The sequence below is a fragment of the Pangasianodon hypophthalmus genome, chromosome 23, assembly GCF_027358585.1.
Source record: "Pangasianodon hypophthalmus isolate fPanHyp1 chromosome 23, fPanHyp1.pri, whole genome shotgun sequence".
NCBI classification, from domain to species: domain Eukaryota; kingdom Metazoa; phylum Chordata; class Actinopteri; order Siluriformes; family Pangasiidae; genus Pangasianodon; species Pangasianodon hypophthalmus.
This window is the reverse complement of record NC_069732.1, coordinates 8018629-8042252: the sequence shown is the minus strand read 5'-3', so window position 1 is coordinate 8042252 and position 23624 is coordinate 8018629. Positions and strand designations below refer to the sequence as shown.

The window sequence follows — 23624 nt, the reverse complement described above, 5'->3', positions numbered from 1 at the left end:
TTATAATCACGAATAACAAGTTTATATCATGCATTAAGCGATAACCTTTAAACATTTAAACACTTCTGATTAATTATATCATCAGTTACAAAAACAGTGTTATGATTTTCCCGCGGTAAACCTTTAAACAAAGCGAAAGTGTTTTTATTATTATTATTATTTTAATTATATTTTTGACTTCCGCTCCAATTAAAACAACTACATCATGAAACTGCAACTTTACACATTCACCCCTTGATTTAAAATAATAAAAACATAACTATTTATCTATGCATTGCTAAAAGTTGTCGTTTACACTTCCGTATTAGGGAGCAGTTAAAGTCATACTGACCAATCCGTGAACAGGCAACAAGTGGGCGGAGCTTCACCTGCACAACCAATGACTGGAGACAAGGAGGAGCGTCTTGGATCGATATTGACCAATGATATAGCGAGTTTCTGTGGCCACGTGCGTTTTCCTGGGAATGTAAACAAATTCACTGGACTCGTTCGAGCTCCATGCGGAAGAGTCTAGCAGCGGAAAACGTGTAGAAAAGTAAGAGAACTAAAGACTAAAGATTTTTCAGCGTAAAGTCGAACTTGTTGACATAAATCATGCTTGACCAAATCATGGCAGCGTTGTCTTATTTTTAACAAGGTTTCTTTGCTGAAAATGACTGCATTTTGCCCTTAAATCCTTGTAAACGGTTGAAATGAACAGGGTTGAGTGTTTTAGCGTAGAATTAGCAAATACACAAAATGTGGTTAACTAGCATCCATGCTAATATCATGAGGACACGAGGGCATGAGAACGTTTTAACGATCTACTTAAAATACATTTTTAATTAATAATTTGTTTTCAGCTATAATTTAAGTAATAGGGTTGTACATTCAAAGTGACATCAGAACAAAGAAAAAAGAATGAACGTAATGTTCTTCTCAGGATCTTCAGGAAATTCAGATGATGTAACTTCCTGTTGAACATGTGCCTTATTAAATATTTGGAATATTCCACAGGGTTGAATGTGTTCAGGTAACAGGGTTGAGTGAATGTTGTGGGACACTAAAATATTCATCAATCATAACCTTTAATGGATGACTAAAGGAGGTTTTAAGCATGAAATGCTAAATAGATTTACACATTAATATGAAATTAAGATTTAAAAGTATTTATATGATTATACTTCAAGGTTAATTGTGGGTAAAGTAGGCTCGGTCAGGCAAAATTGCTGTTGTCTAATTACATATAGTTTATTAATAATTTAAGGACACTTTACCCATATTTAAAAGTTTTTACCTTTACATACATATTTGTAAATATAATATTAGTGAATTACCTTTTCCAAAAACTACCATCAGGAAAAATGGTAGGCTTCTTTCCACTGGCAATTTCTGTTATTAACCAGGCTGGCTAGGCAGCATTCAGTAATCACTACAGTGCTGACCTGCCAGTAACAAGCAATCTGCACTAAATGTTTTTAAGAACAATATATCACTGCTATTATTTATTATATATCACAGTTGTTCTACTGTATTTAGTTCTACTGCATCCAGCTGCTATTTCCACCTCCACTGTAATGTAAATTATTTGTATATTAGTATGATATAATAATAATAATAATAATAATAATAATAATACATTTTATTTATAAAGCACTTTACATTTTAAAGAAAATCTCAAAGTGCTACAGAAAAGAGTCATAATAACATACAGCAATTAAAACCAGCTGCCAACTGAGATTAGCACAGAAATTTAAACTCTAAATATTAAAACACTTTTAAAAAGGTACGTTTTTAGACACCTTTTAAAACCATCAGTCATTTGTGGAGCCCTCAGATGTTCAGGGAGGGCATTCCACAGGCGAGGAGCAGCGGCGCAAAAGGCTCGAACCCCAATGGTGCGGGTCTTAGTCCTAGGGGGGAGGAGACGATGAGTGTTTGTAGAGCGGAGGGGACGTGCTGAAATCTGTGGGGTGAGGAGTTCTTTAAGGTAAGTGGGGGCGTTGCCATAGATGCACTGATGTGTGAGGAGGGAGACCTTGTATTCAATCCGAGAGGAAATGGGAAGCCAGTGTAATGATTGAAGAATTGGTGTGATATGTTCGTATTTATGCACCCTCATCAGGATCCTAGCGGCACTATTCTGTATGTGCTGGAGTTTCTGGATGCTCTTGCTAGGGATCCCGATGAGAAGAGAGTTGCAGTAGTCCAGTCTGGAGGAGACAAAGGCGTGGTATATATATATATATATATATATATATATATATATATATATATATATATATATATATGTAGTATGATGTATGGTGTTCAAATGTGCAATATTTTATAATTTGATGTTCAAATGTGCAATATTTTATAATTTTATATAGTTTTATTTCTTTTATTATTCCTAAGGTGTATATATAGTTATAGCTTTAACTTTTCTTTCTTCCTATCGTTAGTCTTTAACACCTGCACTTTAACTGTCTGTGAGCTGCTGTGATAAGTGACTTTCCCCACTGTGGGATCAATAAAGTTTATCTTTATCTTTAGATAAAGGTGTTGTTTGAGATGTGTATGTTGAATGTATTGTGTTGTGACCAAACACCAAGAAATGTTCCTAATGCATGTAATTCAGCTGATGTAACTTCCTGTTGAACATGTGCCTTGTGGAATATTCCAAATATTTAATAGGGTTGAATGTGTTCAGGTAACAGGTTTGAGTGAATGTTGTGGGGCACTAAAATATTCATCATTCATAACCTTTAATGGATGACTCAAAGAGGTTTTAAGCATGAAATGCTAAATAGATTTACACATTAATGTGAAATTAAGATTTAAAAGTATTTATATGATTATACTTCAAGGTGAATTGTGGGTAAAGTAGGCTCGGTCAGGCAAAATTGCTGTTGTCCAGTTGCATATAGTTTATTAATAATTTACCCATATTTAAATGTCTTTTACCTTTACTTTACATACACATTTGTAAATATAATATCAGTGAATTACCTTTTCCAAAAACTACCATCAGGAAAGCGATTCCACTCCCTGATAACAAAATCTGCATACCATCCAAACAGCTTCTTTCCACTGGCGATTTCTGTTATTAACCAGGCTGGCTAGGCAGCATTCAGTAATCACCACAGTGCTGACCTGCCACTAACAAGCAATCTGCACTAAATGTTTTTAAGATTTAAGATATATAGTTTTTATTAACTATATATCATTGCTATTATTTATTATATATCACAGTTGTTCTACTATATTTAATAGATATACACATTAATGTGAAATTAAGATTTAAAAGTATTTATATGATTATATGTCAAGGTTAAGTGTAGTTACAGTAGGCTGGGTCAGGCAAAATTGCTGTTGTCTAACTACATATGGTTTATTAAGAATTTAAAGTCACTTTACCCATATTTAAATGTCTTTCACCTTTACTTTACATACATATTTCTAAATGTAATATCAATGGGACACACATGGTAATTAATGCACCCTGAACTGCATCCAGCTGCTATTTCCACCTCCACTGTAATGTAAATTATTTGTATTGCAATATTTGTATATAAGGATGGTAAAAGTGTTGTGTTGTCTGAGATGTGTATTGTGTTGTGACCAAACACCAAGAAATGTTCCTAATGCATATAAATGTATATGTTGAATAAAATGATTCTGATTCTGATCAGCTCCCCTTTACTGTGTTCACCACTGACCTGATTTTTTGTCTGGGGCAACATCCTCATCCGTGACACTGACATGGTAGTGGTATTTTAGTGACTGTGGTCTTAGTACAGGTGTATCGGGTGCAGTGACATTACACTCTGCTTTCTGGCATTATAGCACTCTCCCACAATCCATCACAACAATTTGGTTTAGAAATAAAGTAGCCAGCTGCATACAGAATACTCATAATGTTTTTCCCCCACAGTTTATAGGGAATTGGCAGTATGGTGGCAAAAAAAAGAATGTGCTTATTAGGAAGTTAGAACGAAAAGAAGAAACTAGAACAGGAAAAGAGGAAGCAGGGCATTTGCTGTGAGAGTGATAATGACAGATAAATTAAAGACTACAGCTGTGAGTGCTTCAGCTCAATCTTTTTGGTAAGTAAGCAGCTATTATTAGAGGAATTAATACATATTTTTAATAATTTAACTTTCTTGATGGAATTTTGCCAGTAGCTGGCCATTTAATGTACATTGTAAATTGTTTGTAATATAAGCTAAAACCTTAGCCAAAGTGCTACTTCTGAATGCTTGGGATGTTATAAAGGGTTCATAAGTTTTAGAGATAGCTGAATAACACCTTCTCCATGTAGTTATCTGACAGCTTCATTTTTCTACAAGCAGTTACTCAAAGTGGCTAGTTTTCTTGCTTTTGATAGTATACTTACAGAGTATAGTATGATTTATGTTTTTTAGGCTGAGAATGCGGTTGTCTAAAAATATAGCCTTGTCTGCTATTAATTTACTGTATGTATAACATACACTGCCTGGCCAAAAAAAGGTCCCTGTTTGAGTTTAAATAAACAAATACTTAAGAGCCTGTGATTGGATCATTATTGCAGTGATTAATATGTTTCAGCTGGTAACAATTCTTTTAACCTTAACTGATGCAGTGTGTAGCTTCTCATTTCTTAAACACTATGGCAGATTGCGTATCCCGTGGTCGTGGAAAAGATGTTACTGAAGGGGAAAATTGTTGGCCTGCATCAAGCAAAGAAAACAACTAAGGAGATTGTTGAAATCACTGGAACTGGGTTATGAAATGTCCAGTGAATTATTAAAGCCTGGAAGGATAGTGGTGAACCGTCAACTTTACAGCAGACATTTAGTAGGAAAAAAATCTTGAATGATCGTGATCGGAGATCTTTAAAAAGCTTGGTGATGTCACATCGTAGAAATAATCGACAGGAGAACTCACGGCTATGTTTAATAGTGAAAGTAAGAGCATTTCCACACACACAATGTGATGAGAACTTACAGGATTGGGATTAAATAGCTGTGTGGCCACAAGAAAGCCATTGGTTAGTGAGGCTAATCGGAAAAAATGACTTCAATTTGCTCTGGAGCATAAAGACTGGACTGTGGAGCAATGGAAAAAGGTCATGTGGTCTGATAAAATCAGATTTACCCTATTCCAAAGCAATGGGCGTGTCAGGGTAAGAAGGGAAATGCATGAAGTGATTCACCCGTCATGCACAGTGCCTACTGTACAAGCCTCTGGAGGCAGTGTTATGATCTGGGGTTGCATTAACTGGTCAGGTCGAGGCTCAGCCTCATTGTGGGGCAATAAAATGAAGTCAGCTGAGCACCTGAATGTACTGAATGAGCAGGTTATCCCGTCAATGGACTTTTTCTTCCCTGACAGCACAGGCATATTCCAGGATGAAAATGCTAAGATTCATCAGGCTTAACTTGTGAAAGAGTCGTTCAGGGAGCATGAGGAATCATTTTCACACATGAATTGGCCACCAGTCCTGACCTCAACCCCATTGAAAGTCTTTGTGATGTCAATGTATATATCAATAAATATTTTGCATATCACTAACATCTCTTTTCCACAAGAGAAAATAATAGTTGAATTTATAAAAATGACCCCGTTCAAAAGTTTACATCCCCTTGATTCTTAATACTGTGTTGTTACCTGAATGATCCACAGCTGTGTTTTTTTGTTTACTGATAGTTGTTCAAGAGTCCCTCGTTTGTCCTGAACAGTTAAACTGCCTGCTGTTCTTCAGAAAAATCCTTCAGCTCCCACAAATTCTTTGGTTTTCCAGCATTTTTTGTGTATTTGAACCCTTTCCAACAATGACTGTATGATTTTGAGATCCATCTTTTCACACTGAGGACAACTGAGGGACTCATATGCAACTATTACAGAAGGTTCAAACGCACACTGATGCTCCAGAAGGAAAAACCATGCATTAAGAGCCGGGGGGTGAAAACTTTTTGAATTTGAAGATCAGGGTAAATTTAACTTATTTTGTCTTCTGGGAAACATGTAACTATCTTCTGTAGCCTCTGAAGGGCAGTATTTAGGCAAAATAAGAAAAATGTACACATCTCCATTCTGTTCAGAGGTTTTCACCCCCCTCTTGTGGACTATATGTAAACATCTTTTGTGAAATATCTTATTCAGGTCAGCACTAAATAATTTGCATACAAAATGCATTTTGTATGATATTATTTTGGTAAAATAATAAACATTTTGCAGATTCTGAAAGGGGTATGTAAACGTTTGACCTCAACTGTATATATATATATATATATATATATATATATATATATATATATATATATATATATATATAGGAAGTGACAGCTACCTAGACTTATTAACAACAAATTTCAGAAATTAATGCAAATAATCTAAAAGAACATTATACTTCAAGTTTATTTACAATATGTACAAATTACAAAGATAATATAAGATGATATACTAGTGTGTAAAACCGTTTTCGATTAGACAACTAACTACGAGCCCATAGAAGTGCGGGCATTTCTGGGTTTTTATTAGTGCTGTGTCGGAGGCTTCAGAGGGGATTTTCACACAGGCTCCACTGCGCACCAAAACAAATTTGAGTTAAATGAACGAACAGTGAGATATTGCAGAGAGATATTTGATCCTTTGATTTGCTAAAATATAGAACTCCACAAAGATTAATGAATAATATAGACACTTTGGTAAACGTTGCATTGTTGCATTTGAATGAAATCTAAGGGGAAGCCAGGCTTCCTGTGTAGTCTTTAAGCAATTGTCTGTGCAGTGAACTAAGCAAAGGAGGGCTTTGGCTGGATTTTATTTTGGTAGGCCTCACAACCTCTGCTGCTCAAAAAAATGGAAAAACACTTTACATTTAATGCCATAGTCACTTTGCTAGACATTGTAGGTGTTGTACACTGTTAGGAAAAAAAAGTACATATCTAGAACCCTTCAGGGTACTTTGGTTGTCCCTCTGCGGACCCCTTAAAGATTCTATGTAAAACCCTACAACAAGTGCATCCTTAGGAAGCTAAGAACCCTTAATTATACAAAGAACCTTTAAAGAACACCTTTTCTAAGAGTGCATTTACTTCACAAGTTATTTACCAGTAGATTTAGGTTTTGTTGGAGATGGGAGGATTAACAAACTGTGCAGAACTCTGCTGTGCACGCCTGAGTTAAAAAGAATTAAAGTTCATATACTAGACATTCGTCTTGTCAGACTGTATTTCGACAGAACTGAAAAGATATGAAGTTGTGAATGAGAACTTTATGAGGATTAACATTTGTTGGAGGGCTGATATATGGTGGGGTCCAACCTGCCCCTATGAACGAGCCGCCACTGCTACTACTACAACTACTATTACTATTACTACTACTGTTACTGTTAGGCGGAATCTCAGCGTGGTGGCTCAGTGGGTAGTACTGCCATCTTGAGCTTGGGTTGTTGTCTGTGTGTAGTTTTGTGTGTTCTCCCAATGTGGCCCTGAAGTGTGAATGACTGTGATCAGGATAAAGTGGTTACTGAAGATGAACTACTACTACTACTACTACTACTACTATTAATAATAATAATAGGTTCAAGGTAGTTTATTTGTCACATACATTACATATACGTGATGTATTAATGTAGTGATATGTTTTTCTTTAGTGCCTTGTCCCGCAGTGCAACAGTGATACATAATAAAACAGAACATAAGAAAAACCGAATATAATAAAAGCAGAATATAATGAATAAAGTGGAAAAATATAATAATAATAATCAAGACAACAACAATAATGTAATTTTATTTTAAAAATGTGGATTAGGACTTGGACAATGTGCTGCATCTTGCTAACTCTACATGTAACTTGGAGCAATTCAACAGTGCAGAAGCACAATAGTGTCCTCTAGCATGCTGCAGATAAAGCTGAGTGCTCCATGCTTTTTAATCATTTCACACTGTAATTACAGTTTGTCTCAGTGGATCCTTCCAAAATAAAGGGGACGCTATGAGTAACTAAATGTATTTTATTAAATGCTTATTAAAGATGATGGCAAATGCTCTCTGCCTGAGAGACAAATACACATCCCACTGTATATCTTAACTGCAGTATCTGAAAAATTAAACTGCAAAATTCTGCCACGATGGCTCAGGCACACAGTAGATGATTCCAGTAGCTCACATTAGACCCATTTCCCATCAGACCCATCAGTTACAGTGATTTGTGTCTTTCTGATATTCGAAGACATTTATAACACTGCATTTCAGTCTCAGTTGCATTTATCTCTCTGATCTAGCATAGTAGGATCTTCCGGTATGGGTTTACTGTTGTTCCTTGAGATGTGCAATGACAACAACAACAACAACAACAACAATAATCATAATAATAATAATAATAATAATGATGATGATGACAACAACAACAACAACAACAACAACAACAACAATAATAATAATAATAATAATAATACTCAGCTTGAACACACTTCTGCTGAATACTGGCCCTTTTCCTAAGTAACATTTTTCATGCCTCTGTAAATACTGAAAATTATATGGGGCCTGTTGAAAATTATAATGCCGGTTGACAGTATATATCATACCTGTCAACCCTCCCGTTTTTCCCAGGATTCTCCCGTATTTTACCATTCTATCCTGCTATCATCCCGTTTAAATATTTTCCCGTATTTCTCCCGTATTTTTAATCTTTCTATAAAAAAATAAATAAATATTTTGCATATCACTAACATCTCTTTTCCACAAATACATTTTATTCAAAATTATGTATGTGTATGTATTTCTTTTTTAATTGTTTTATTGTGATAACACACTCAGTTGTCAGAGGCTTATTGAACTTGAATATAACCTATAATGAACTATACTGAATATAATGCATATGGGATATTAATGGAGGTGAAGAAGTCTAAGCATAAATTATATCAATAATTGGCAAGAAAAAAACTCACATTACCTCACACACACATACAGTACTGTGCAAAAGTCTTAGGCACCCTATTTTTTTTTTAGTACAAACATTGTTATAGATTTTTATTTTCTGACTTCTACATTATTGATTCAGTACAAAAACATTTTAGATTTCCAAACATTAGTTTTCCAGCACAAAATTAAATGTTACAGAAAAATGTTTGTATGTCAGTAAAGAAAGCAGCATATTACATAAGAGACACTTTTCACACAAAAAAACAGAATGAAGGCTGCTGGGTTTTGCTGCAAAAAATAAGAAGAAAGTGTGACAGTCGAAGTCTCCAGAAGAACTGTGGCTGGTCTGCAAGATCCTCAGTACAAAAATGTATGTGTGTGTATATGTATGTATGTATATATATATATATATATATATATATATATATATATATATATATATATATATATATATATATATATATATATACGGTATGAATGTTATTGAGAAAAAAAATCCAAAATTTTGACCATTAAAATCATCATTATACCTGGAATATGTGACCTTGTATTGTGCCTGTTATGACAGTTCCTTCATATACCTTGTTATCACCTTCTAGCACAAGTTTTATAAGTTTAGCAAGTTTTAACAGGAAGGCACTCAACATCTCTTACCTGTCTTTGGATGACTATTTTAAGAAAATAGTTTTAATAGTTCATTCAAGTTACCAATATAATTGTCTTATAGAATGAAATAAAACACTCATTTCACCATTTTATGGGTAGAACCTATGGAAATACACATTTTCATACTACAAAGTGTAGATAATTATAAAATAAAAGGGTGAAAGTAGCTGTGTTAAACCTTTACTGTATAATAACACTACCGTGTCCTCACATGGCATTTACATGAGTGGAAGGAAGCAACAGTCGTGCCTAATATATGAGAGGAGATCGGTATCTCTGCCTTACATTTCACCTTCTTCTTCTCTTAGTCAGGATGCCTTCTGCTTAAAGGAGTGAAGTCTGCGCCCACATTTCTTTGAAAATGGAGGTTTTCATGATCCTCGTGGTGCTTCAGGCTCTAGTCCTCTGTCAAGGTTTGTGCATATTCTATTTCATAAAACATTTGTGTAATTTAAAATATTTTCATTATTTTCCTTAATGTTTTTAACAAATGATTAATCAGTCAAATTGATTTTTTTCTTCTGTCTCCATTGTTCATGCCTTAGTTTTCCATTTCCTATGTACAAAGCCCTTCTGTATCTATCATTTATATGAGGGTTTTTTAAAAAAAATTATTTTTACTTATGAGTCCAGTCGTCCTAAGTATTCGCACATGTATACCTGTGCTATAATCACTGACATACATTTGTAAGAAATTACACATCAAATCTTGTTATTGGGAATCTTATTTCACAGTAATTTAAATGATTTGCCTGAGTGTTAATTGTATTGCACAATTCCCCACAACTGTTTATGTACTCCAGGTTCTTACTTGAGTTTCTCATATGCAGTTAAAGATATTTACCCTCTTTTTTTTTACATTTTACATTTATGGCATTTGGCAGATGCCCTTATCCAGAGAGACTTACAGACATGCTTCTTTGTCTCTATCATTACACATTCTCATGCTAGTTCACTAGGTCAAGGACTAAGAGTACCATTAGTTTAAATACCCCTTTGGAGAGGTTAGTACAATATGATAAATCACAAGAAAAGTTTAAAAAATAATAACAGTAATAACAAAGTGCTAATTTAAGTGCTTGATGAAGAGGTAGGTCTTTAATTTTCATTTGAAGACAGCCTTCCATTTTGTTCTTTGTATAATATAAAGATATAAATCCTGATCTTAGTATTATAAGATACAGGCCCAGATAGTTTATACTATACCAGATAGTTTATAACAGATAGTTTATAATACTACAGTCATAAAATGTGTTTCTGAATATTTTTGTTATTGTAAATACTATATCCTATTCCGAGATTACGTTTAGTCCAGTGGTTAGTTAGGTGGTGTAACTGTGGCCTTGATTTACTCAGTAGTGGCCAAAAGGCATGTGCTATGTGGGTATTATCTAGGCTGGAAAATGACTATAAAAAGAGTACTTCCTGGCCTAAGATCACATCTGAATGATTTTTTTAGCATTTCAGAGTCATATGTTTCATAGGTTTGAGTCACAATCTGAAATGGAATAAAAAAAAGGCTGAAATAAATCATCACCACCAAGCCTTAAGTATACAAACATCCCTAGTATGTTCCAAATTCACTGTAGGTCAACTGTAATTGAAAATGTAACATGCGTAGTATTTTCTGATTACGACACGTGACTAATCACGACTTTAAGTAAACTTTAACCTAAATATGTTCATTGCATTTTGCTGTGAATATTGTTTCTCAAAGAAGGATAAGTACGGCAGGATCTGACAGGATGTGGTGCGTTGTTGTGGTGTGAAGATGCATTCTCTGATGAGTTGCAGGTGCAATCACACTTCCCCTGTAACCATTTTGTTAAAAGCAGCAACACAAGCCCTAGGCATCATCAGCTCCACACTATATAGAGTGTAGCATAGATTTAAAATAGTTTGAGGTGATGACATGTGAAAATGCAGTTAGAGTAAAAGCGACTGCACACTACTTTGGTAGACTAGGAATATATCTAATATGATTACAGTTCATACAGTGCACCCGTGTTATTGTCTCATCTGTCTCTGTCTGCATCTGTCTCTGTCTGCATGTTCATTTGTGGCACTCTTCAATGCTTTTATATGTTAATGTTTGACACTTACTTTGTATGTTAGATGCCCACAGCAGCAAGTCTCACCAAGAAAAAGTGTGATACATCTCTGTACATCTCTGATCACATAGTGTATTGATGAATAAAGTGTGTTCTAATTCTTTAGTCAACCTCTTTAGTCAACAGGAAAAGTCTCAAATCTCCAGACTTTCCTATGTAATTTCATTTCTATTTATCATCACGGAAGATTTTTAGAAGAGGCCCTTCACTCCAAAACCACTTGATGGCTTATTCTGATGGCATAGATTGGTATTTGGGACAAATTTGTTATGATAGCATCAGTTTTAGTTGAAAATATGCCTTTTTTAGTATTGTGTATAAATTGACTCAGGGGTGCTATGTGTAAACTGATATTTGTGACTTTACACAATAGCATCAGTGGGTATAAGCTATAAAGTTCTGATTTAATTATTTGTGTAGATATAGTGTGAAACTTTGTCTAAGATTCTTCTTTGGCATTAAGATTAAATATAATACTGAACTATTTGCAATATTTGTGTAATATTAGTATAATTTTACAAATATATTCTGTTATATCTTTGATAGTGTTTTATTTTAGTTGTTATTTCAGGTCTATTTCAAGTCTTTTTGATACTATAGATGAAATTTTACATCAAAATAGAATACCAGTATTATTTCAAGAAATTATTTTAGTATTATTAGATAACAAGAAATAACATTGGTATATTATTGTTATATGATTGGTATATGTATATATGTATATATATATATATATTTTAATCTGATTGTTTTATCCGATTGTTTAATCTGATTGTCTTTAGTATTGTAACTACACACCTGATAATCTTTCAGCTATTTCATTCTTTGTTCTTTCCTCAGCTAAACTGTTCATAAACCAGGCCTCCACATCGTGCTCCTGGGCTGTGACCTCTGCAGGAGAAAATCAGAGTTTGGCTATTTTCACACAGGAGTCCCTGTCACCACTTGCTGCTCGGATCTGTCAGGCCCTCGGCTGCGGTAAAGTCCACAAGCTAAATAAGATCACTGCACATGGAAATGCGAGCTGTCTCACAGGCTGCAGCTACCACAATAACCAACTGATCAACTGCAGGAAAGTTCATGGGACAGACTGCAGCATGCTATCCGAGGTTGTTTGTGGTAAGACTTGATCTTTTCTTTTTTATTCCAGGATTTATCATGCAAAAACAAACACCGCTGTCTTTTAAACATGTAGAGTAATTAAAAATATATGGGGAATCATATAACAATTCCTTGAGTGTCATTATCCATTATTATAGCGTGCAGTGTTGATTTATAACTAATAACAACCTGCGACTAATTATAAAGCAACTATAATATATATAAACATTTGAAATGTCATTATTGAGTGCTTCCAGAACACAGAGACACATGCAGTATACGTAGCAGCTGCTTATAATAGCTTCCTGTTCAGTAGATGCTACAGATGTGTGTCCTTGTTATTTTTGGAAGCATTCAGTGATGACACTTATATATATATAATATAATTGTTGATAAATATTACAGTTGCTTTATAGTTGCTCCCATATTTTTGTAATATGCCTTTTTTCACATTTAAATGTGTTTTTGTAAATAAATTAGGAATTAAGTGTTTCCATCTTACATTATAAAAATGAAAGCTAACAGTGTCTTCTTTTATCTTATAATGAGGAATACTTCAACATATCGTTCACTTTGCTTAAAACTTTAGTAAGTAGTGACATTTTAAATGTTTATAATGTTTTCATACTTGTTATTAAATATTACAGTTACCATAATTGTTAATAAATATTACAGTTACAATATTACAATATAATATTAGTCATTATTATCCACAGGTCATTACTAGTTATAAATGTTGTACAGAACAGATGGGATTATAATGAATAGTGACACTGGCACTATAACGTGATTGTAAGTTATCAAGGAATTATTTATAGAACATTATTAAACCTTTATGGGAAATTGTTAAAGTTTAATAACGAAGTGTAAGCACAGTTATAACGATTTATGAGTATGGGCATTATAGAAAGGAGGCTTTTTAACATTGCTAAATAAATTGAGCTAAAACTGTCTAGTATACCTCTTCTCTTATTTGACAGTTTTCATTTAAAGGCTTAAGTTTTCTGTCCAAAGTGAAAATCACATTTATTTATGAAATAACTAATTTATTAGAGTAAGGAGACAAAGTCTGGGTGATATGATTTTGATATTGAGATAAATTAAATTATGTCATAATGCCTGTTTTTCTGAGATACTTTCTGAGATAACACACTTTCAATAAACATACTCATTTTCAAACATCATTAAAGACTAGTTCTCACTGGTTTTTTTTTGTGTTTTTTTTTTTATTTTTATAAAGGTTGTAGAACTGTTTAGCATAACTAAACATTGTGATATATCAGGTATCATGAAAATGTTTCAAATATCATTTCAGTCTGATTGATCAGAAGGTGTTTATTATGGTTTTTAAACAAATAATTTTTTTATAACAGTAGCTGTGACTGTAGTGCTGTTTATGTCAGTTTTATATTAATGCACTCCACATAATCTACGACTAATAATAAATGGATCAATAAATGTGCTGTTATTTAAACAAATATTCATGGATTTAGTGAAGTTTTCTTTAAGGAGACGTTTATTTAACCTTTATAGAAGGAGTCTCCAGTGTCGGTGCTTTGTAGTAGTTAATAAGTTTTCCAAAACTGGAAAGTTTTCAGGACAGAGGACTTTCTGGTCTCTTGGTAACATGACAAGCTGTTGTTTTATGAACTTCGAGAGTGCAGTAAAATCAGCTGCTGGTGAGGAAAAGACTGTTTACAGTTGCTATAATGTAAGTGATAACAGGAACTAACTTGTGTTACAGACATTCCACAACATTAAATGTATTTATAAAAGGATAGATGTGTCATTTATTAATAACTTACAGATTTCAAGAATTTCCCTTGGGATGAATAAAGTTCTATCTTATCTCATCTTATTATAATTGGTAGCAAATTGTTATGTAAGAGTTATAAAATACTTCTGAATGTACTGTTATTGAAAATAATCAACTTCAGGCTGGTTATCACACCCAGACACAATTTTATGGTTCTCCAAAGTTTCGCTATTTACCTTCATGAGAAAGAGTTCTTAAAAGCAATTATGCTCTTGGCTCTTGATGTGATATTGAAACCCTTATATATATATATATATATATATATAAAATGCTGACATTATTTCCACCAGATGCTCCTTACATAACCCCAACAAATCAACTCTGCGTCTGGAACATAACATCTCCAACGCCTGAATCAGCAGTCATTCTGACCAACGAGTCCATCCTCAGATTGTCCAGGGAAATATGTCAGAACTCCAGCTGTGGAGATGTGTTTGAACAGAACAGCTCAAAAGCACCACCCAACAGTACTTGTCTAACTGACTGCGTCTACCACAACTCCTTTTTTTGGAACTGTTCCACAGTGATCAGAAATGATTGCTCAATAATTTCTGAAGTCACCTGCGGTAAGTTATGAAATTTGGATATGATGTCTATACATCATATTCTACTAAAGGTGTATTTTCTGGAGAAAGAAATGACAGGCTGTAGGTTAAAGGATTTGCATCTGTTACTGCAGGTAACAACAAAGTCAGATTGTCAGGAGGTAGCCATAAGTGTGCTGGACGGGTGGAGCTGTGGAAAGCTGGACAATGGGGCACGGTGTGTGACGATGAGTGGGATAAACAGGACGCAGATGTGGTCTGTGCTCAGCTGAACTGTGGATATGCAATCTCTGTTAATGGGCAGGATGGCCCCTATACCCAGGGTAAAGGTCCCATTCTCATGGACGAGCTGAACTGCACAGGGAAGGAGAGGAGCCTGTGGGAATGTCCTGCAGTGAGGGAAGGTCATGACTGTGGACATAAAGAAGATGCTGGAGTGGTGTGTTCAGGTATGTCTCAAGGCCTCAGCATACTTCCTCTGGAGATTAAATTTGACTGGCTCCCACGACAAATCTGATATAACTGGGCAAACTTCACAAACGAACAGGCTAAGCCTGTGATTGGTCACTACAAACTTGGTTTGCTCAAGCTTTTATATTCTAAGATGAATGACTGTAAGGAGTGCCAGTCTTCTTCCTGTAGTTGTGGACATCCAGTATAAATCCACAGAGGTGGTTTTGTCTTCACACAACCCTTTTAGACATCATCTCTGCATTAAGTATGCTGAGACCTTCAGTGTTGTCATTCTAGGGTTTTGTATGACTCCTATTTAACTAAGTTGACACCATAACTTGTGCACCTTTCTGTTTGACATATTAATCAGGTGCACTTTGATCAATGTAAATCTTTTTCTTTTTCTCCTTTTTCTGTCAACATTCTAAAGAATATAAGGCTCTGAGACTCACTGGTGGACGGGACCATTGCTCAGGCAGAGTGGAAATCCATCGGAATGGTTCGTGGGGTACGGTGTGTGAAGACTGCTGGGACAAGCAGGAGGCATCCATGGCTTGCCGCATGTTGGGCTGTGGGGAAGCAACAGTATTCACAGCCTTCGAGGAACCCTTTACCCACACAAATAATACACGTTGGTTTTACCAATGTTTGAAAGCACACAAAACCCTGTGGGATTGTAGAGAGATAGATGCAACTACACATGTTCTGTGTGAAGCCTCAAAAGCTGCAGGAGTGATTTGTAAAAGTAAGTACTAGCTTTTACCTGAGCAATATGGTGGTGCATTGGCAGTGTTGTCACAGGATTGAGCAGTACTACTGTTTTATTATTATTATTATTATTATTATTATTACTGTCTGTGTGGAGTTTTGCATGCTCTTAGTGTTCTTGGAGTCCACATGGTTTTCCTCCGGGTTCCCTGGTTTTCTCACATCTCCAAAAAACATGCCATTGATTGGTGTGAATGAATTTTTTAAATATATGAGGAAACTGTATCCACACCATGACCCTAACCAGATTAATGAAGATGAATGAATAATTGAATGAATGATGGCTTTGCCCTATTTGGTTGTATTCATCCTGCAGCATTTCACAGTGCTCATGAAATCAAAAATGGTGTTTTCGAGCTTTTTATACACTGTGCCAGTATATGAACATTTTATTTTATTAACTAAACTGCCTCTTCCAGACTCTCTTGGACTGCCTGTACCTACCACTCCAGATGTAGCTACGGCCATAGTAACAACAAGTAAGTATCATTTTTGGACATTTCTAGATGAATACAAAGTCAGGAATAATAAATCATTTGCAGTGTATGGATTGAATAATATAGAAGTAATGAGCCATATTTTTTCTATGTGCCTTAAGTCTTTGTATTAAATTGAAAGCTTTATTAAACATCTCAGTAACACATAAAACATTACACATGTTTTGTAATCAAAGTAAAGACACTTTGGCCTACTTTACATACATATTCTTTCTCTTCTAAGTGCAAACCACTACAGAAGCACCCACAGTGCTCTGGACTCCTGAATTACTGGGCTGCATTATACTATCCTGCATTCTTTTGATTGCAATTCTCTCAAATATCATCATGTGTTGCTGTTCAAAACGGAAAAGAAAAGGTAGGTACAATTTCAAGCAGCATGTCAAGTTATTGTTTGAAGTAAACCTTGTAAAGGATAAATTAATTTTAGGAAGGTTTTACCCTCATCGATATGAAGTGACTATACAAATGGATAGTGTGGGTGTACTGCATTAAAGTCCCCTGCATAACCCTGCTGTAAGACAGCCCTGCTCTGTAGGTGCAAGAGATGAAGTGATACTACCCAGTTGCTGATGTTTGCTAGCTTGTGTATACAGAATAGGCCAGTTAGTGCTCTCCTCCAAGCATGTTCAACTACTCTATGATGGTTCATGATCATTTGTTTATAAATGTAGCATGTCTCTGAGGAACCACATGTTATTTATTCCTCTCTTGGGATGTTCCAGGATGTTTCATAGCCCTTTTAAGAGTGTTTGCTAAAAGAGTAGGCTACTGTCATGGTGGGTTTACTGTCATCCACAGCTCTTCAAGTTCAGCAGAGATTTGCTAATCTACAAACCAACACAGCAGTTGAAGAGAATAACTATAGAGATTCTATCCACCTTGTTAAAGTCACCAGCAATGACATCAACCCCGGTCAGTGTACACAATGCCTGAAATGTAGATGAGATATTTTTTTTCCCACAGAACAGTAATGAGTGAATGTGTGCTTTTTTTTCCCTACAGCCCCAACAGTGCCATCACAAATGTGGACTCAGAGTAGTGTTGAGAGTGCTTCCTATGATACAGACTATGAAGTCAATGAATGTGGCCCAAATGGTGCTTTCACCTTGTCCACCTTCCGCAGTGAGTTTATACCAAGATACCAAAATAACATCAAGCAATCATAACCAAGAGAGATTGTGTTAAATTCTGATTGCTATTAACACCTTGAATAGACACTCAAGGACTATTGCAGCCAAGAGAGTTCAAGTACTTAAATAAAGATAAAGAATGAAGATAAATAAAATGTTTAATGATAAACAAAAATTATATACGTAAAGATGCAGGCAGACCGTTTAATAATGCCATGGTACCTTGCGTACCTCATGGCTTTGTGTAAATCAAATGGACAAATAATGTACATTTTTATAGAATGTCTTGGATTATTATTGTGCACTACATTTTCTGGTTATTACCACTGATTGAATATTTTGTAGATTTTAATTAATACAATTACACTATATGGTTACACTATATGGCTATATAGGTTTGTGGACAGCTGACTATCATACCCATATGTGCTTTTTGAACATCCGGTTCCAGATTTCATGCCCCTTTGCTGTTATAATAACCTCCACTCTTCTGGGAAGGCTTTCCACTAGAATTGGAGCATGGCTGTGGGGATTTGCCCATTCAAGGATAGAATTAACCACATCAGTGAGGTCAGGTATTGATGTGGGGTGAGGAGGCCTGGCATGTAGTTGGCATTCCAATACATCCCAAAGGTAAAACCTTGTCAAACCATGTCTTCATGGCTCTCAAATTGCGCACAGGGGCATTGTCATGCTGGAACAGGTTTGGGCCTCTTAGTCCCAGTGAAAGGAATTTGTAATGCTACAGCATACAAAGACATTCTAGACAATTGTGTACTTCCAAATTTGTGGCAACAGTTTGGAGAAGACCCACATATGGGTGTGATAGTCAGGTGTCCACAACGTTTTGGCCATATAGTGTATTTTTCTGGTATTGCATTTTGAAATGCCATTAAATCTGGTGTGGACGTTTAGGACTAAGTCTAGCTGCTTTACAGCTCCAGGGTCACCAGTTCATTCCTGAGCTTAGGCCACTGTCTGTGTGAAGATTCTCATGTTCTCCCCTCCATTGCAGACTCTATGCGGTACAATGCAGATGGTCAAACTCCTGCTATGAAGGCCCCAAATTTGCAGATTGTGACTGAGGAGGGTGAGTAAGGATTTGGCTTTTATACATGCAACATACCTCTCTGTGGGCAAATGGCTTAACTATAGTGTATGCATACTGTAGATATGATAAGATGAATTATGTCCATTATATTCCTTCTCTATATTTAGTTTGGTGGAAACTTTTCTAATGACAAACACCTATATTATATTTGCATTACCAGTATGACATATATAATAGATTATTGAAATGGAACTGAGTAACACTTAGCCACAACTGAAGCCTATTTTTTTTTCATTCTGCTTCTTCCTGTCTTTGTTTTTTTGGGTGTAAAACATATGATTACTCAGTGGAAAGCACCTACCACTTGACTTGTTTAGCTTTAAAAGAATGAAACCTGATTGTATCTCTTAAGTAGGGAGTCATTTGAGTGAATAAATGACATGCAAACTGCAAGCAGGCTTAGTTTAAATTTGTTTGAAATTGAAAATCTGCATTTTGCTGGTTTGAGGAAATCACACTTAGGTTTAAGAGCTCGTTAGGCAGACTGACCAAATATTACCAAATCATTTTTTAAACTAGACAGCCTATGAAAGATAAAAAAAAAAAAAAGAAAAGAAAACATTTCTATGTCATTTTGGTGATATATATTAATGGTTGGCTGAGAAAAGCAGAGAAATTGCATGGCACATATATGTGCTTTATATATATATATAGTACTGTGCAAATGTTTTAGACACATGCAAAGAAATGCTGTAGAGCAAAGTTGCCTTCAAAAATAATGAAATTAAATTGTAAAAAAGGTTTCTACATAAAAAAATATTGTAAAGAGCAGTAAACAGTAATAAATGAAACAATGTCAATATTTGGTGTGACGATCCTTCACTTTTTTTTTTTTTTGGGTACAATTTGTGCAGTTTTATAAAGAAATTAGCTGTAAGTTTTACTGAGCATCTTGCAGAACCAGCCAATAACTTTATATATATATAGCATGTTGCATTGCTGTTCATGTTTTGACACAGGTGCTGCAATGCTAGGACACCTGCAAACCCCCACGGATGCATTTCAGCGCATCTCTGCAACTCCCAGTGGTAAGTGATCATTTTTGGCACCTCTTTTAATGCTAGGTTGTACTAGTAACTCCTAAATATTAACTGTTCCTTTAAAGGAGTACTCCAATGCTTTTTTTAAACCTTAATTTCTATCCAGAACCACTTTTATTTATTAATGAAAAAAAGTCATACTTTTTTTTTTTATCCATTTATAGCTATCATGTATGATATAGCAGCACCAGCCTCTCTTTTTCACTTTCTTGAAGTTATTAAATGACTGTTAACTGTTACAAACTGTTGCAAACACCGACACTGGAGACTCCTTCCAGAAATGCTAAATAAACATCTCCTCACAGAAAACGTCACTACATCAACAATTACACCCATTTAAAAGCATGTTTACTTGGATCACCACCATACAAATACACATGTATGTTGTTACTATACAAAATAATTTATTAGAATGAGAGCAATTACTATGAACCTGTGATTTGTCTTGCAGACAGAACTAGTGTCAGAGTTGCTGTTATAGAAAGTTAATCAACACCTTCTCACTGATCAGAATCAAGGTTCAGAATTGAGAAAACAGGCTTTCGTGTAGGAATTTTTGTTTGGTATAATCACACATTTGTTACTGATGTGGTTGCAAGGCACTGGACTATTTCTTTAACAGTCATTAGTCACAAAAGTATACATATGATTAATGCATTTGTACAATATGCATCCTTTGAAATAAGGACTGCTCTGATATTAGGAACACACCTTTTTCCTTAACTTCTTCTAGCTGACTCATTTGACACATCCAGTACCTCATCTGGGGAGTGTTACGAAAATACAGGCCACAACACAGCAGGTCTGTACCCAGAGAATTATGAAAATCTTGGAGAAATCAGAAGTGACCAGCAGCCTGGAAGTATGCTTTGTCTGATTATATTTTAAATCAAAATAATCAAAATAAGCAGTTTTGATACCTGTCAGAATCTGTATTATAATTTTATTTGTCGTTACCTCACCCAGTTCCCACCGTACATGTCACCGAGGACTTCCTGAATCCAACAGGTAACTTTGTTCATAATCACAGCCTGTAACATATTCCTTTAGATTTATCTGTATGGTGCTGCCAAAAAATCATTATTATATGTAGATTTCATTGCATAACAAGTATTAAAGGAGGTTTAAAGTTTGTACTGAAAGAATTGGGCATTGAATCCGGAAATGACTGTACAGCAAAATCACCCATGTCACTTCCAACACATGTGAAAGTGCTCAGAATTACAAATGTTCCAGATAATGTTCTAACTATTTTTGATTCCTGTAGCAATTTCTGTTCTTGCAACAAATAAACTGAGTAATATTTTTCCACCACAAAAGCCATTGCACACAATGGAAACATCTATGGTGGGAAACATTTTTTAGTAGCACAAATGATTAAAGACACATCAGTCAAAAAGTTCTCAGGAACCCAATAACATCACTCTAAAGAACATTTTCTGGCACCTTTACTTTTAATAATGTGATCTTAAAAATGGCCAAGACTCAAGAAAAAAACAAAGATAGTGATAATGAAAGAAACACTATTGTCCCTCTTGTTGTTATTATAGCTATTTTATTGCAAAAGTAATGTTGTGTGGTTCTGTTTAGTGTCTGGAGAGAGTATGGATCCAAGTGGTGGAGAAGATTCCCCCATTTACTCTCCTGTGAGTGCTGATGTAGAGCCCTTCTCAAATGACGCTGATGACAGCGGTGACAACGATGACTATGATGATGTTAACTACACACAAACACCACTGTTGTGAGCTGGACCTAGTAGCCTGACGTAGTTGCCTCCTTTTTTTTTTTTTTTTTTTTTTTATTCTTTCTGAATTAGCTAGTTAATTGAAATTATTCATTCTGAATTAGCTGGTTCATTAAACGTACCTGAGAATCCCATTTTCCTGTACATTCTGCAATTATGTTTTACTTCTGCATAATGATGAGTGTGTTGAAAATGTAAAGACACAGAAAGACCATGTATTTAGGGTGCTGGTCTAGAATTAGTCGTCTCTGTGTGTTATATTTGCACTGAAAAAAATCCCCAGCTCTTTCACTCTGAGTAGGCTTATATGTATGTAAACTTACATACCCTAGTGAAAAAAAAGTATACTTTATTGTATTTGTAATATATTTCCTGTTTCAACAGTACATTGCAAATATACTAACAAAAAATTGTACTAACTTTAAATATATAAAAAGTGTATTACCACCCTATTTTTACAATACAACTTTTAACACACTTTAAAATAATTGTAATTTAGTATATTTTCTAAAAACATATTTTACAAAAATATACTTGAATTGAAAGTTTTGTTTTTTTTTAAGTGTATTTATTTGCCCTTTATGTAAATATATTTTAGTACTATTTTTAACTGTGTACTGAAAATGTCCATTGTAACAATGCATTGAAAGTTTATTTTCAAAGTACATTATTAAATACCCTGAAGTTGTAGTATACTTTAAGTTCAATTTTGGAGTAATTTTTAAGTGTACTTCTTCATGCTTGCAATTCACTTCATTACTGCTTTCAGAAAGTAATAAGACATATGATAAATGCGTTGAAAGCCCATTTAAAACATTTTTAAATAAAGGGTATGCACTGCACAAAAGGCTACTCTTGTAATTGTGATTTAAGTATTTTAATAAATTTATACAATGTCACAGAGAGCTCCAATGTATAAACATCAATCCATGACTAATTTTATACCAACAGCACACCAAAGAAACACAAGAAAATGTGTTCTACAGGAAAGTAACCTTTTATCGAATGTGTTTTTGAAATGTTTCAGATGAATATTGGGCGAAATGAGCAAATAAATTAGCATTAGCCGATGCTATTTTACTTAGCTCGCTATCAGTGCTGTGGCTGAAGCTTACAGAGTGCTAGCAGTTAGCATACTAGCTAATCCGATAGACTTCATATTGTTCGGGGAACTTAGTAGGCTTGGTATTGCTAACTTCATAGAGCTAGCTATTTATAAAGGCAGCGTTGCAGTTTACACACTTGGTAGTTGATGTTTAACTGTTTGTGCTCTTGTCTGAGGGGATTTGTGCATTTTTTAAAGTTTCTATTCACACTTCTTGTTTTTGACAGCGAGGCCGCGTATTAGCCATCATCTCAGTCTCCAGTTAGCTTAGCCTGTTAGCTAGCTAGCTAGTCGTGTGTGTGTGAGAGAGAGAGAGAGAAAGAGAGAGAGACGTTGCTAAAGTTCGGTGCTGTGCCTCGAGATGCCCGCGATGTTGGAAAAGGGTATGAGGGAGATTTCAGGGAAAAGAAGAGGCAGAAACTCGGTGAACAATAGTGATGGGCGGATCGATCCTAAAGTATCGATATTTTCGATACTGCCACTGTATCAAAAGAATCGATTCTCAAAAACAAGTATCGATCCTATCTGTTTTTTTAAACAAGTGATTTTAGAACATTTTCATAGAAGTAGTATGCCGTATAGTATATAAATACACTTAAATCGTAACGTCAATGGGAACTATATCTTCTTCCGCTGTATCACCGCGTAACAGCATTCGCTCTCT

The 23624-nt window shown here is 35.0% G+C and overlaps 1 protein-coding gene across 1 annotated transcript; it reads left to right on the top strand.

The window, feature by feature from the left end:
* The first annotated feature begins 9825 nt into the window (after window positions 1–9825).
* Window positions 9826–22580, top strand: LOC113535929 (deleted in malignant brain tumors 1 protein). Its single transcript, XM_026929516.3, has 14 exons — window positions 9826–9949; window positions 12488–12766; window positions 14855–15130; window positions 15244–15558; window positions 15993–16307; window positions 16750–16809; window positions 17051–17185; window positions 17629–17742; window positions 17833–17952; window positions 18976–19050; window positions 20031–20099; window positions 20845–20973; window positions 21078–21119; window positions 21702–22580. Exons 1-14 carry the CDS (start codon window positions 9898–9900, stop codon window positions 21854–21856), a joined length of 2136 nt encoding a protein of 711 aa, XP_026785317.3. The 5' UTR covers window positions 9826–9897; the 3' UTR covers window positions 21857–22580.
* The last annotated feature ends 1044 nt before the right edge of the window (window positions 22581–23624 follow it).